The sequence below is a fragment of the Salvelinus sp. IW2-2015 genome, linkage group LG4q.1:29 (assembly GCF_002910315.2).
Source record: "Salvelinus sp. IW2-2015 linkage group LG4q.1:29, ASM291031v2, whole genome shotgun sequence".
NCBI lineage: Eukaryota > Metazoa > Chordata > Actinopteri > Salmoniformes > Salmonidae > Salvelinus > Salvelinus sp. IW2-2015.
This window is the reverse complement of record NC_036842.1, coordinates 87,737,619-87,753,623: the sequence shown is the minus strand read 5'-3', so window position 1 is coordinate 87,753,623 and position 16,005 is coordinate 87,737,619. Positions and strand designations below refer to the sequence as shown.

The 16,005-nt window shown below is 45.0% G+C and overlaps 1 protein-coding gene across 1 annotated transcript in view; it reads left to right on the top strand.

The window, feature by feature from the left end:
• Positions 1 to 16,005, top strand: part of LOC111962739 (leucine-rich repeat serine/threonine-protein kinase 2-like) — a 62,758-nt gene that overhangs the window by 32,352 nt on the left and 14,401 nt on the right. The window contains 14 exon segments of the mRNA XM_070443225.1: positions 5,300 to 5,518; positions 5,759 to 5,960; positions 7,729 to 7,817; positions 8,210 to 8,294; positions 8,297 to 8,396; positions 8,557 to 8,666; positions 8,669 to 8,710; positions 9,305 to 9,451; positions 11,971 to 12,162; positions 13,072 to 13,218; positions 13,371 to 13,483; positions 15,346 to 15,536; positions 15,813 to 15,862; positions 15,865 to 15,967. Of these exon segments, the coding sequence (XP_070299326.1) occupies positions 5,300 to 5,518; positions 5,759 to 5,960; positions 7,729 to 7,817; positions 8,210 to 8,294; positions 8,297 to 8,396; positions 8,557 to 8,666; positions 8,669 to 8,710; positions 9,305 to 9,451; positions 11,971 to 12,162; positions 13,072 to 13,218; positions 13,371 to 13,483; positions 15,346 to 15,536; positions 15,813 to 15,862; positions 15,865 to 15,967 (1,790 nt within the window).

The window sequence follows — 16,005 nt, the reverse complement described above, 5'->3', positions numbered from 1 at the left end:
GATGGACTATAGGAAGAATGAGGTGGAGTGCACCAACAGGACTGGAAAACCCACCACCATCCCAGGTGACAGGCCCAGGCCGATAGTGGTCAAGTTCCGGAGGTTCAAGGTAGAGGTCGACCGATTAATCGGAATGGACGATTCATTAGGGCCGATTTGGCCGATTTTATTATTATTATTTTTTTTACACCTTTATTTAACTAGGCAAGTCAGTTAAGAACACATTCTTATTTTCAATGACGGCCTAGGAACGGTGGGTTAACTGCCTTGTTCAGTGGAAGACCGACAGATTTTTACCTTGTCAGCTCGGGGATTCGTTTTTGCAACCTTCCGGTTACTAGTCCAACGCTCAAACCACCTGCGTGGCAGGCTGACTACCTGTTACGTGAGGGCAGCAAGAAGCCAAGGTAAGTTGCTAGCTAGCATTAAACTTAACTTATAAAAAACAATCAATCTTAACATAATCACTAGTTAACTACACATGGTTGATGATATTACTAGTTTTTCTAGCGTGTCCTGCGTTGCATATAATCGATGCGGTGCCTGTTAATTTCTCATTGAATCACAGCCTACTTCGACAAACGGGTGATGATTTAACAAGCGCATTTGCGAAAAAAAAGCACTGTCGTTGCACCAATGTACCTAACCATAAACATCAATGCCTTTCTTTAAAATCAATACACAAGTATATATTTTTAGTTAATATTGCCTGCTAACATGAATTTCTTATAATTAGGGAAATTGTGTCACTTCTCTTGCGTTCCGTGCAAGCAGTCAGGGTATATGCAGCAGTTTGGGCCGCCTGGCTCGTTGCGAACTGTGTGAAGTCCATTTATTCCTAACAAAGACCGTAATTAATTTGCCAGAATTGTACATAATTATGACATAACATTGAATGTTGTACAATGTAACAGCAATATTTAGACTTAGGGATGCCACCCGTCAGATAAAATACGGAACGGTTCCGTATTTCACTGAAAGAATAAACGTTTTGTTTTCAAAATGATAGTTTCCGGATTCGACCATATTAATGACCAAAGGCTCKTATTTCTGTGTGTTATTATGTTATAATYAAGTCTATGATTYGATATTTGATAGAGCAGYCTGMCTGAGCGATRGTAGGCAGCAGCAGGCTCGTAAGCATTCATTCAAACAGCACTTTCGTGSGTTTTGCCAKCAGCTCTTCGCAATGCTTCAAGCATTGAGCTGTTTATGACTTCAAGCCTATCAACTCCCGAGATTAGGCTGGTGTAACCGATGTGAAATGGCTAGCTAGTTAGCGGGGTGCGCGCTAATAGCGTTTCAATCGGTGACGTCACTCGCTCTGAGACTTGGAGTAGTTGTTCCCCTTGCTCTGCAAGGGCTGCGGCTTTTGTGGAGCGATGGGTAACGATGCTTTGAGGGTGGCTGTTGTCGATGTGTTCCTGGTTCGAGCCCAGGTAGGGGCGAGGAGAGGGACGGAAGCTATACTGTTACACTGGCAATACTAAAGTGCCTATAAGAACATCCAATAGTCAAAGGTATACGAAATACAAATGGTATAGAGAGAAATAGTCCTATAATTACTATAATAACTACAACCAAAAACTTCTTACCTGGGAATATTGAAGACTCATGTTAAAAGGAACCACCAGCTTTCATATGTTCTCATGTTCTGAGCAAGGAACTTAAACGTTAGCTTTTTTACATGGCACATATTGCACTTTTACTTTTTTCTCCAACACTTTGTTTTTGCATTATTTAAACCAAATTGAACATGTTTCATTATTTATTTGAGGCTAAATTGATTTTATTGATGTATTATATTAAGTTAAAATAAGTGTTCATTCAGTATTGTTGTAATTGTCATTGTTACTAATTATTTATTTTTTTAATCGGCCGATTAATTGGTATCGGCTTTTTTTGGTCCTCCAATAATCGTTATCGGCGTTGAAAAATCATAATCGGTCGACCTCTAGTTCAAGGACCTGATAGCTGTTCTGCAAAGAGCCAACAACTTGAGAGTATGTATGAATGTATATCTTCCTCAACGAGGACTATCCTGAAGCTGTGTGCCAGAAGAGGAAATTAATTTTCCCAGCCATGAAAGCTGCAAGAGCACGTGGGGACATTGCTTATGTCTGCTATGACAAGCTCATTGTCCACCCTCCCTCCCAAAAGCCTGGAAGGGATGAGAGAGCCAAGCCTTTGGGTTCATAGCTTCAACCCTGCAGCACACACAAACACACCAATTCATTAATGGACTGTTGGATGTATATTTATTTTATCTTGCTTTGTTTGCTCTTTTTCATATTATGTCTATTTCAGATAAGCTACCTGGGAAAGGCCCATATTAATATTTGTAGCCTTAGAAATAAGGTTGAAATCGGTAACTTGCTAACATCAGATCGTATTCATATATTAGTGTTTTCTGAGATACAGAACAAGGATGTAACATCTATAGAAGAGACAGGAATGCTTATGGGGGAGGTGTTGCTGTATATATTCCCGAGCCATATCGCTGTAATGCTTAAAGAAGACCTTAAGTCAAGGGTTATTGAAGTGTTGTGGTTGCAGGTTCACCTGGCACATCTAAAGCCTTTTCTTGCTATAGGCCACCAAGTGCTAACTGTCAGTATCTAAATAATGTGTGAAATGCTTGATAGTGTATGTGATGTAAACAGAGAGGTCTACTTTTTTGGGGGACCTGAATATTGAATGGTTTTCATCAAGCTGTCTGCTCAAGAGGAAGCTTCTCAATGTAACCAGTGCCTGTAATCTGGTTCAGGTTATTAATCAACCTACTAGGGTGTTTACAAACACCACTGGAACAAGATCATCCACATGTATTGATCACATTTTTACTAGTACTGTAGAACTGTGTTCTAAAGCTGTATCCGTACCCATGCAGCGATCACAGTATAGTGGCTATATCCAGGAAGCCAACGTTCCAAAGCTGGTCCTAAAATATAAGAGATAATAAAAAATATTTTGCTGCGTCTCTTATGTGGATGATGTTAAAAAATATTTGTTGGTCTGATGTGATTAATAAGGAGCATGCTGACGCTGCACATTTATTAATTTATGAAATTGCTTCTTCCAATTATTGATAAACATGCACCTGTTATGAAACTGACTGTTAGAACTGTTAAGGCTCCATGGATTGATGAGGAATTGAAAAACTGTATGGTTGAAAGAGAAGGGGGCAAAAGTAGTGGCTAATGAGTCGGTACACATCTGGCTTACTGCAAACTGAGAAATTATGTGACTAAACTCAACAAAAAGATCAAGAAACTGTGTTATGAAGCCAAGATCAATTAAATAAAGAATGATGGAGACAAAAAACTTGAGTACTTTAAATGAAATTAGACTAATTAAACTCCATCTTTCATCGACTCAGAGGGCATATTCATCAAAAACTTTTGTTGACAATTATTTTAATGATTACTTCATTGGCAAACTTAAGCAGTAAACAACCAACAACAAACAGTGAGCCATCGTACTCATGTATAAAGAAAAATGTAATAATGAAAGAAAAGCATTGCAAGTTAGAATTTTGTAAAGTTAGTATGGGAGTGGTGGAAAAATTGTTAACAGTCAATAATGACAAACCTGGCATTGACAACTTAGATGGAAAGCTACGGAGGATGGTAGCTGACTCTATAGCCACTCCTATCTGTCATATCTTTAATCTGAGCCTAGAGGAAAGTCAGTCATTCCGCTACCCAAGAGTGGTAAAGCAGCATTTAATGGTTCTAACAGCAGACCTATCAGCTTGCTGCCAACTCTTAGCAAACTGTTGTAAAAAATGGTATTTGACCAAATACAATGCTACTACTCTGTAAACAAATTAACAAGACTTTCAGAATGCTTATAGAGATAAGCACTCATGTAATGCACTGACACAAATTACTGATGATTCGTTGAAATAAATGGATAATAAATAGATATTGGGAGCTGTACTGTTAGATTTCAGTGCAGCCTTTGATACTATTGACCATAACCTGTTGTTGAGAAAACGTATGTCTTTTCAACCTCTGCCATATCGTGGATTCAGAGCTCTCTATCTAATAGCACTCAGAGGGTTTTCTTTAATGGGAAGTTCTCTGTCAAACAAGTGTGGTGTACCGCAAGACACCTCTCTAGGCCCTCCTCTCTTTTCTATTTTTACCAATGACCTGCCACTGGCATTTAACAAAGCCTGTGTGTCCATGTTTGCTGATGATTCAACCATTTACGCATCAGCAACCACAGCTAATGAAGTCACTGAAACCCTTAACATACAGTTGCAGTCTGTTTTGGAATGGGTGGCCAGTAATAAACTGGTCCTGGACATCTCTAAAACTAAGAACATTGTATTTGGTACAAATCGTTCCCTAAGTTCTAGACCTCAGCTGCATCTCCTAATGAATGGTGTGGCTGTTGAACAAGTTGAAGAGACTAAATTACTTGGGTGTTACCTTTAGATTCTGAACAGTCATGGTAAAAACATATAGATTCAATGGTTGTGAAGATAGGGAGAGGTCTGTCCGTAATAAAGAGATGCTCTGCTTTCTTGACACCACACTCCACAAAGCACGTCCTGCAGCCTTTAGTTTTATCTTATCTTGATTATTGTCCAATCATATGGTCAAGTGGTGCAAAGAAAGACATAGTTAAGCTGCAGCTGGCCCAGAACAGAGCGGCAAGTCTTGTCATCACAGGGCTAGTATTAATACTACGCATACCAGTCTCTCGGCTAAGAGTTCAGAAAAGACTGACTGCGTCACTTCATGTTTTTATAAGAAACATTGTGTTAGAAATTCCAAATAATTTGCATAGTCAAATTATACACAGCACTGACACACACACTTATCCCACCAGACATGCCACCAGGGGTCTTTTCACAGTCCCCAGGTCCAAAACAAATTCAAGGAAACGTACAGTATTATACAGAGCCGTGAGTGCATGTAACACCCATCTTATATAGCGCAAGTGAAGAGCAAACCTGGTTTCAAAAGACACAATGCAACACCTCATTGCACAACACCTCTCTCCCATGTGACCTACTTGTTGTGTGTATGTACTGACATGTATGTGTAACTGATAGAGGCACACACACCCACACTATATGTTAATGTTTTTAAACGTATGTAAATTGTAAAGTATTTTGTCTGTAACGTATTTTTTCGTTATATGTTCGACCCCAGTAAGACTAGCTGTCGCCATTGGCGTCAGCAAATGGGGATCCTAATAAATCAAAAATGTAATCTCGAATGCTTTCATTTACTATTCCACCATAATGCTATATCTTACCATGTTTGTCCATCTGTCTTTGTAGGCGGTGGCCCCCCTGTCACCAGTCATCCTGGTGGGGACACACACAGACGTGAGCGATGACCTCCAGCTGCAGGCTTGCCTGGATAAGATCCGCCAGGAGCTCCTCAACCACCAGGGCTTCCCTGCCATCCGGGACTATCACATGGTGGCGGTGTGCGAGGACTCGGACACCATCGGCAGACTCCGCAAGGCCATCGCCAGGGAGGTCGCCAGCTTCAAGGTAGCTAATGTTGTTAGCCCTAATGTTTACGTCATTTAGACTAGCCAGAATTTCCACTGATGTTCCACATATTCCATCATCCCAAGCTCTAGCTTGCCTAAAAGGACAATCCTTGACAGCTTTGTTAGTACCTTTGACTTATTTCACTGGTCCACGTAAGTTCCATACACAGCACTGTGTGTGCAAAGCCACTATACCTTTAGTGACCCTCCACACCCCTTTCACTCCCACTCTCCACAGATCCAAGGGCAGCTGGTGATGGGGCAGCTGGTCCCAGAAAGCTATTTGGAGCTGGAGAGAAGGGTGCTGCTGGAGAGGACCAGGGTGCCGGGGGAGTTCCCCGTGCTCAGACACCAATACCTGCTACAGCTCATCCAGGAGAGCCAGATACAGCTGGAGGAGGCTGAGCTACCCCACGCTGTTCACTTCCTCAGCGAGGCCGGTCAGTGAGGGGTGTGTGTGTGTGTGTGTGTGGGTGTGGTGTGTGTGTGTGTGTGTGTGTGTGTGTGTGTGTGTGTGTGTGTGTGTGTGTGTGTGTGTGTGTGTGTGTGTGTGTAATTGGTTTCTTCATTAATGTGTTGGAATCACTGGTCGTTATTGTGCTGGTGCTATGGTCCTCACAACGTAGGAGAAACATAGGAAAATAAACTTAGCAAAAAAAAAACGGCCCTTTTTCAGGACCTGTCTTTCAAATAATTTGTAAAAATCCAAATAACTTCACAAATCTTCATTGTAAAGGTTTAACCTCTCTGGGATATGTGGACGCTAGCGTTTTCACATCCAGTGAAAATGCAGAGCGCCAAACAACTCCATACGTTCGTCATTCTTCTTCATGACCTGATACAGCAACTTCTTATTCATAGAAAAATGCGGATAGGTGATTTGACTTACCCCCTCCATGGGCTTTCCGTCCACCATGGTCACCTGCTGGAGAGCGCTGGCCAAGTTGGGCCGTGCCGAACCGGCCCGCTAGAGAGGCGGGCTCTGGCGCCACCTATGGTCCATTGGGAACATGTCTTCCAGACTCGCCACCTCTCCCTCCAGTCTGGCTTCACCCGAATCACCCTCCGAGAGGGGTTCTGTTGACGCCTGGGGGTCCACTTCCTGGAATCCACACCTGGACATCCCTCCTTCTGGCGTCCCTCCCCTCTCCGGCTTCCTCCTCCCTTCTGGTTCCCTCGGTTCCCCACATCTCCGGACATACTGGTCCACAGTTGGCCGAACATCAGGGAATCCCTCCCGATAAGGACCGGACAAGGCAGATTCGGGACAACTCCCACTAGCCCTGTGTGTTGTCCCTTAGTGGTCTGTAGTGGAGGAGTGTGGTAGGGTAGTCCTTGGAGGAGTTGTGGTAGGGTATCCTTGGTCTCACCGTGTATGCACGTGATACCACGGTGTCAGCACGGTTCGGGCATTGGGTGACGTCAGGTCGGATCAGGGCCACCATACTCCCAGAGTCCACAAGTGCCGTGGTGTCCTTTCCGTTGGCTCTTAGCCCAGCATGCCATCAGCAAGCCACAGGGCCGCCCGGTGGCTACCTCACTGGCTGAGGCCAAAGGCATCGGGACATCGCGTGTTGGACAGTTCCAGGCAATGTGTCCCGGCTCGCCACACTAGTAGCATTTCTTGCTGTCCAGGTTCAGGAAGGGGCGTCGTCTCGGGGAGCTGGCTGTTGGTGTCCTCCCATCCTTGGCCGGGGTCCCGGCATGGTCCTCTGCCCTTTTTTGCTCCTTCGGGCGAGTAGAGGGTTCCGCCTTCCGTGGTTGTCCCCTGCGCAGGACCTCCAAAACCCCTGTTGTCCTTCCACCAGCTGATCTGCGCGCTGTGGGTTAGCTTGGCTTGCTAACGTTTTAGCTTTGAACGGGAGAGAGTATAGAAAATAATCTATGACCACTTTCTCGATAGGCGTGATCATCACGGTTCTTCTCACACTCTTCATAACACACGCTTCCCTCCATTCTCTGCACCTTTGGCAGGCCGCTTCTTCTTTTATCCCCAAGTACTACCTGGCTTATGACCCCAGGCTTCCTTGTTGGGGCAGGAAGTCCATATAAGGCTCGGGGGTGGAGCCAGTGGACTGCAAGATATCTCCCTTCAATAACCACTCCCCTCACCTCTCCCTGCCGTCTGCCACAATATATATGTCTTCTGTTATAGCACAGCCAGGTATTATTTGTTTGATGTACTTAAGTGGCAATGTCTGTTTATAGGAGTCCTTCTGCACTTTGACGACCCGGCCCTCCAACTCAGAGAACTCTACTTTATCGACCCACAGTGGCTTTGCAACATCATCTCACAGGTACACACACACACACAACACACACACACACACCACCACACACACACACACACACACACACACCACAACACACACACACACACACACACACACACACACACACACAACAGGAGGCTGATGAGGGGAGGTGGAACACAATAATGGCTGGAATGAAGTGAATGGAAGGTTATCATCCACATGGAAACCCCATGTTTGATGTGTGTGATTCCGTTTATTCTGTTCCAACCATTACAATGAGCAGGTCCTCCCCAATTAAGGTGCCACCAGTCGCCTGTGACACACACACACACACACACACACACACACACACACACACACACACACACACAACACACACACACACACAATGACCTCATTCAATCACTTCCTCCTCTCTCTCTTTCTCTGTGTAGAAACTGTCTCTGAAAAGCTCTGGGTTCTGGGAGAATCCCAAAGGCGTAGTCCAGCGCTCTATGGTGGAGCGGTTCCTATTTGAGAGTAATGTTTCCCCAAGCGCCACCTGACCCAGTACTTTAAACTGCTGGAGAAGTTCCAGATCGCCCTACCTTTCGGAGAGGACCAGCTCCTAGTGCCGAGCAGGTAAGAGGCATACCATTTTGTTGATTCTAGTATTGTTGAGCCAAAATGGCCTACCAGTTTCCTGAATTCTGTATCTACTGAATGGAAACTGTTGGCCATATAGGCTCAAAATTTCTTTGCCAAGCCTAAAACAGCTGATTGTCTTGTCCTTCCCTCACAGTCTCTCCAAACATCGGCCAGTAATTGAGATGCCCCACTGTGAAAATTCTGAGGTCATTGTTCGTCTCTATGAGATGCCCTACTTCCCCATGGGCTACTGGTCGAGACAGATAACCGCCTACTTGAGGTCTCCTCCTACATGCTCTGTGGCAGAGGTACTAATGCTGACGTTAAAGGGATAATTACTTAGGTTGTTGTCGTTTCATCCAATGTTCATTAGCTGTAAATTTAGCCACGTCCAGAATCTCCTGTATAGTATTTTTAGAACATGCAGCAAAGCTACTGGAAACCGATCTATCAGTACTATATACACTGAGTGTACAAAACATTAGGAACAGCTTCCTAATATTGAGTTGCACCCCTTTTGCCTCAATTCGTCTGGGCTTGGACTCTACAAGTTGTCGAAAGCCTTCCACAGGGATGCTGGCCCATGTTGACTCCATGCTTCCCACAGTTATGCCAAGTTTGCTGCATGTCCTTTGGGTGGTGGACCATTCTTGATACACACAGGAAACTGTTGGGTGTGAAAAACACTTCCATCTTGTGTCTTGGCCATTCACCCTCTGAAGGGCACACATAACACAATCCATGTCTCCTCCCCTAACATGATTGAAGTGGATTTAACAGGTGACATTAAGGGATCATGGCTTTCACCTGGATTCACCTGGTCAGTTTATGTCATGGAAATAACTTTTTTGTACACTCAGTGTTATGGCTCTGAGTAGCCCCAGTTGTTTGTGTTGGTCCAGAGAGAGAGCTGCGTCCCAACCGTATCTACTGGAGGAGAGGCATCTACCTGAGCTGGTCTCCTGAGGCCTACTGTCTGGTTGAGGCTGCAAACGTAGAGGACAACCCTGCCAGCTTCGTCAAGATCACTGTGCCCTGCTCACGCAAAGGTACTGGAACTGCACCACAGCCTAGAGAATAAGGTATCCATACTGAAATGTAAAAGCTGTCAACACTAGTTTAAGGAAAATAAAAATACTTTTATTTAATCATTTGGGTTGTGAGCTGAAAAACGATTAAGAACCCCCGGTTTGATAAACTGCGTATAATATAATATATTGCAATAAAGAGTGAAATAGATCATCAGTTGGAGGTGGTGATGATGATGATGGTTGTCAAATTAAATAATATGATTACGATACGATAGATATGATAAGATATGGAACATTTTATCTTACGAAGTTGCATTTATCAATTCAAATTGTGTTTGTATCATGCTCCGTAAACAACAGGTGTAGACTAACAGTGAAATGCTTACTTATGGATCCTTTTCCAACAATGCAGAGTTAAAATAGATTGAAATAGTGACACAGGAATAAGTACACAGTGAATACACTAACGAGTAGAAAAATAGCATGGCTATATACAGGGAGTACCAGTACTGAGTCGATGTGCAGGGGTATGTGGTATATGAGGTAGCTATGTACATATAGGTAGGGGTGAAGTGACTAGGCAACTGGATAGATAATATAAAGTAGCAGCAGCGTGTGTGTGGTGTGTGTGTGTGTGTGTGTGTGTGTGTGTGTGTGTGTGTGTGTGTGTGTGTGTGTGTGTGTGTGTGTGTGTGTGTGTGTGTGTGTGTGGTGTGTGTGTTGTGTGTGTGTGTGTGTGTGTGTGTGTGTGTGTGTGTGTGTGTGTGTGTGTGTGTGTGTGTGTTTAGAGTCCGTGCAAGGGTCAATGCAGGTAGTCCGAGTACCCATTTGATTTGCTTTTAGCAGTTTTGTTTAGCAGTCTGATGGCTTGGGAGTAGAAGCTGTTCAGGGTCCTGTTGGTTCAAGATGCACTGGTACCGCTTGCCATGCGTTTGCAGAGAGAACATTCTATGGCTTGGGTGGCTGGAGTATTAGAATTTTTGGGGGGCCTTCCGCTGACACTGCCTGGTAAAGAGGTCACTACCCTCTGTAGTGCCTTGCGGTCGGTTGCCTTGCAGTTGCTGTATCAAGCGGTGATGCAGCCAGACAAGATGCTATTAATTGAGCAATTGTATAACTTTTTGAGGATCTGAGGGCCCATTCCAAATCTTTTCAGCCTCCTGAGGGGGAAGAGGCGCTGTCGTGCCCTCTTGACAACTGTGTGGGTGGGTGTGTGTGGACCATATTAATTCCTTAGTGATGTGGACACAGAGGAACTTGAAGCTCTTGACGCGCTACACTACAACCCCATCGATGTGGATGGGGGTGTGCTCGCCGCTCCGTTTCATGTAGTCCACGATCAGCTCTTTTGTCTTGCTGATGTTGAGGGAGAGGTTGTTGTCCTGCCAACACACTGCCAGGTCTCTGACCTCCTCCCTATAGGCTGCCTCATCGTCGTTGTGTCCTCAGCAAACTTGATGATGGTGTTTGAGTCGTGAGCGGCCACGCAGTCGGGGTTGAACAGGGAATACAGGAGGGGACTAAGCACACACCTTTGAGGGACCCCCGTGTTGATGATCAACATGGCGGATGTGTTGTTGCCTTCCCTCACCGCCTGGGCGAGGTCTGTCAGGAAGTCCAGGATTCAGTTGCAGCGGGAGATGTTCAGTCCCAGGGTCTGGGAGCTTGGTGAAGAGCTTGGAGGGGACAATGGTGTTGAGTGCTGAGCTGTAGTAAATGAACAGCATTCTTACATAGGTATTCCTTTTGTCCAGGTGGGTGAGGACAGTGTAGAGTGCAATAGAGATTGTGTCATCTATGAATCTGTTAGGGCAGTATGCGAATTGGAGTGGGTCCAGGGTGTCTGGAATGATGGTGTTGTGAGCCATGACCAGCCTTTCAAAGCATTTCATGGCTATAGATATGAGTGCCACGGGGCGATAGCCATTTAGGCAGCTTGCCTTGGCGTTCTTGGGCACAAAGACTATGGTGGTCTGCTTGAAACAAGTTTGTATTATAGATCGGTTCAGGGATGGGTTGAAAATGTCAGTGAAGACACCTGCCACCTGGTCAGCACATGCTCTGAGTACACGTCCTGGTATTCTGTCCCCCAGCCTTGTGAATGTTAACCTATTTAAAGGTCTTACATCGGCTATGGAGAGTGAGCTCACACAGTCGTCTGGAACAGCGGGTGCTCTCATGCATGGTTCAGTGTTGCTTGCATCGAACCGAGCAAAGAAGGCCTTTTAGTTCATCTGGTAGGCTCACGTCACTGGGCAGCTCGCGGCTGGGTTTCCCATTGTGATGAGTAATAGTTTGTAAGCGCTGCCACGTCCTTCGAGCATCAGAGCCGGCATAGTAGGATTCGATCTTACTGCTGCGTTGACGCTTTGCCTGTTTGATGGCTTGTCGGAGGTCGTAGCAGGATTTCTTATAAGCGTCCGGATTGGCGTCCTGTTCCTTGAAAGCGGCAGCTCTTTTGCTCAGTACAGAGGTTGTGTGTTACTGGGTGACGTAGTGGTGGTGGTGGTGATGATGATGGTTGTGTTACTCCTCAGGTCGTGTGTTACTGGGTCAGGTAGTGGACCATGTTGACTCTCTCTTGGAGGAGTGGTTCCCTGGTCTCCTCACCACTGATATCCATGGCAACGGAGAAACCCTGCTGAAGAAATGGGCTCTGTACAGCTTCAAGGATGGACAGGAGTGGAGCAAGATACTGCTGGAGGACCTGTTCACTCACATAGATAAAGGTATGTCTTTTAACGCTTGGATTTGACACAATCGATACCTGTATTAGTCATGTTTCTGTAATATCATAATTGAAAGAAATCACAACAATTTGGTAACACTACAAGCAATTGTGGATGTTCTTAAATTCATGGGAGCGATACACGAAGAGCTACTTTAATGTAACAATACCTTTTAAAAGTCTAATGTAGCCATTTTTATCTCAATATCAAATCACCTTACTGTGATTGTTTGCAATTAAAATGGTAAAAAATTAACAAACATAGCTTCTTAGCAAAGAACGATTTCTCAAGCAATAATTTTGCTAGGACTGTCTGGGAGTGGTCTGAGTGGGGATGAAAAGCAGAAAACTAGCTGTTATTGGCAGAGAGGTTTGGAACTCTCTTTCTTATTGGTCTATTAACTAACTATTAACTAATTTACTGTCGGGTGATGTCACCAGGCAGGCCAAAATTCCATCCCACCAAAACAGGCTGAAATTTCAGGCGATCTTTTCAAACAAGTTCTTACACAATTTTTTTTATTTAACCTTTATTTAACTAGGCAAGTTAGTTAAGAACAAATTCTTATTTACAATGATGGGCTACCTCGGCCAAACCCTAACCTGGAAGACGCTGGGCCAATTGTGCGCCGCCCAATGGGACTCCCAATCACGGCCTGATTGTGATACAGCCTGGAATCGAACCAGGGTCTGTAGTGACACCTCTAGCACTGAGATGCAGTGCCTCAGACTGCTGCGCCACTCGGGAGCACTAAAAGGGCATTATTCAAATGTTCTAAGTTTCACAGTATTATATCAACATCATAGTATGACTATATATATTCAACACATGAAAATCACGTTTTTGATCCCACTGGACCTTTAACTTATGCCTGATCTCTCTCCTTTCCACTCTCCCTCCCTCCTGTAGACTGTCTTTTGGTAAACCCGGAGGACCCTCGCTGCACAGTGCCCATCTCTCAGATTGCTCCAGACCTGATCCTCAGTGACCAGCCTGCTGGAATCATCCTTGACAGCGAGGAGCTTGAGATGGACCTTACCAAGGAGAACCTGCTGGGTCAGTTACAATAATAATTTTATTTGTATCGTGTTTTTCATTTACAGGCAAATCACAAAGCTCTTGGAAAGCTCAGAAAGATCAGTGGGACTGTAGTCTCTTTCAACAGCTGCAGTGTCAATGACACAAATGTGTTTATTTTCTGAATGTAGGGGATGGTGGTTTTGGGTCTGTCTATCGAGGCATCTACAAAAATGAAGAGGTGGCAGTGAAGATTTTCAACAAGCATGCCTCTGATCTCTATATACACCGACTACTCCGACAGGTAATCTAATAATCTGCGTCAGGTGTTTTAGTGTCGGGCAGGAATAGCTGGAGAATAGCTCCAGGACCAGGAAGTTTTAGTGATCATTGCTGGCCCCGGAGACAGGCTTTGGAAAGTATTCAGACCCCTTGACCTTTTCCAATTTTTTTCCATTACAGCCTTATTCTAAAATTGATTAAATAAAACATATTCCTCAGCAATCTACACACAATACCCCATTATGACAAAGCGAAAACAGGGGCTATGACCCTTTCCTATGAGACTCGAAATTGAGCTCAGCTGCATCCTGTTTCCATTGATCATCCTTGAGATGTTTCTACAACTTGATTGGAGTCCACCTGTGGTAAATTAAATTGATTGGACATGATTTGGAAAGGCACACACCTGTCTATATAAAGTCCCACAGTTGACAGTGCATGTCAGAGCATAAACCAAGCCATGAGGTTGAAGGAATTGTCCTTACGTATAGCTCCAAAACAGGATTGTGTCAAGGCACAGATCTGGGGGGGAAGGGTACCAAAAAATGTCTGCAGCATTGAAGGTCCCCAAGAACACAGTGGCCTCCATCATTCTTAAATGGAAGATGTTTGGAACCACCAAGAATCTTCCTAGAGTTGGCCAAACTGAGCAATTGGGGGAAAACGGCCTTGTTCAGGGAGGTGACCAAGAACCCGATGGTCACTTTGACAAAGCTTTAGAGTTCCTTTGTGGAGATGGGAGAACCTTCCAGAAGGACAACCGTCTCTGCAGCACTCCACCAATCAGGCCTTTATGGTAGAATGGCCAGATGGAAGCCACTACTCAGTAAAAGGCACATGACAGCCCACTTGGAGTTTGCTAAAAGGCACCTAAAGGACTCAGACCATGAGAAACAAGATTCTCTGGTCTGATGAAAGCAAGATAGAACTGTTTGGCCTGAATGCCAAGCGTCACATCTGGAGGAAACCTGGCACCATCCCTATGGTGAAACGTGGTGGCAGCATCATGCTGTGGGGACGCTCCAGAGCACTCAGGACCTCAGACTGGGGCGAAGGTTCACCTTCAAACAGGACAACCACCCTAAGCACACAGCCAAGACAACAAAGGAGTGGCTTTGGGACAAGTCTCTGAATGTCCTTGAGTGGGCCAACCAGAGCCCGGACTTGAACCCGATCAAACTTCTCTTGAGAGATCTGAAAATAGTTGTTTAGCGACGCTCCCCTTCCAACCTGACAGAGCTTGAGAGGATCTGCAGAGAAGAATGGGAGAAACTCCCCAAATACAAGTGTGCCAAGCTTGTAGCGTCATACCCAAGAAGACTCAAGGCTGTAATCGCTGCCAAAGGTGCTTCAACAAGGTATATAGTAAAGGGTCTGAATATTATTACTATACTATACACAGTATTGTGTGCAGATAAGGGGAAAAAAATATTCAATCTATTTTAGAATAAGGCTGTAACGTAACAAAATGTGGAAAAAGTCAAGGGGTCTGAATACTTTCCGAATGCACTGTATATGGTCTTGGAGAAGGTACATCAGCTATGAGGTTGGAGTCAATTTGGGAAATAGGAATTTCAACTTACTTCCTGAATTGACTGATTGGAAATGGACCCGATAAGCAGTTGCTGGCTATCCAGACTCTTTGCTCCAGTTAGAGATAATCCTATCGCTGATTACTTTTAGTACAACACCCCTCATTTTGACGTCACCACAAACCACTTCAATGATGGCAGTCTCAGACTAAAGTATGTAACTAACGACAGAGCAGCGGAATAATTTAATGTGAGATGCCAGGTGTGTGTGCGTGTGCATACGTGACACTGTCTTCAGGCTAGACAAGCAGTACTGTAAGTTGGTTTCTCTTTTCCTTCCGTCTCTTTCCAGGAGTTGGTGGTGTTGGGTCGTCTCCACCACCCCAGCCTGGTGGGGCTGCTGGCAGCCGGGGCGGCCCCTCATCTCCTGGTGATGGAGTTAGCCCCCAGAGGGTCCCTGGACTCTCTGTTCGAACACGAGAACAGCAGCCTCAACCGCAAGCTCCAGCACAGGATTGCTCTGCAGGTGGCCGACGGGCTCAGGTAGGTTTATCGCTCAATAGACACATGCATACATGTATATACACACATTACATACAGGTGTATGCCCACAAGAACGTGCACACGCGTCAGACACAGTGTTCAATGATATTCAATTATTTCCAAGTATGTCTATAGTAAACCCAAACAAACAAATTTGAATTCATGATCTATATTGGGAACTCTCAATTTAGACGCATTGTACATCACTGTCTCTGTGTGCTGCTGCCCCCCCCCCCCCTATTCACCCTCAACCTTTACTCCCTTCCATATTGCCAGGTATCTCCACTCGTCCATGATCATCTACCGGGACCTGAAGCCTCACAACGTGCGCTATTCAACCTGAAAACTGACTCAGAGACCATCGCTAAGATCACAGACTACGGCATCGCTCAGTGCTGCTGCAGCATGGGGGTCAGGAGCTCTGAGGGCACCCAGGTAGGAACTACCCTTCTCAGTGTAGACATTTAGG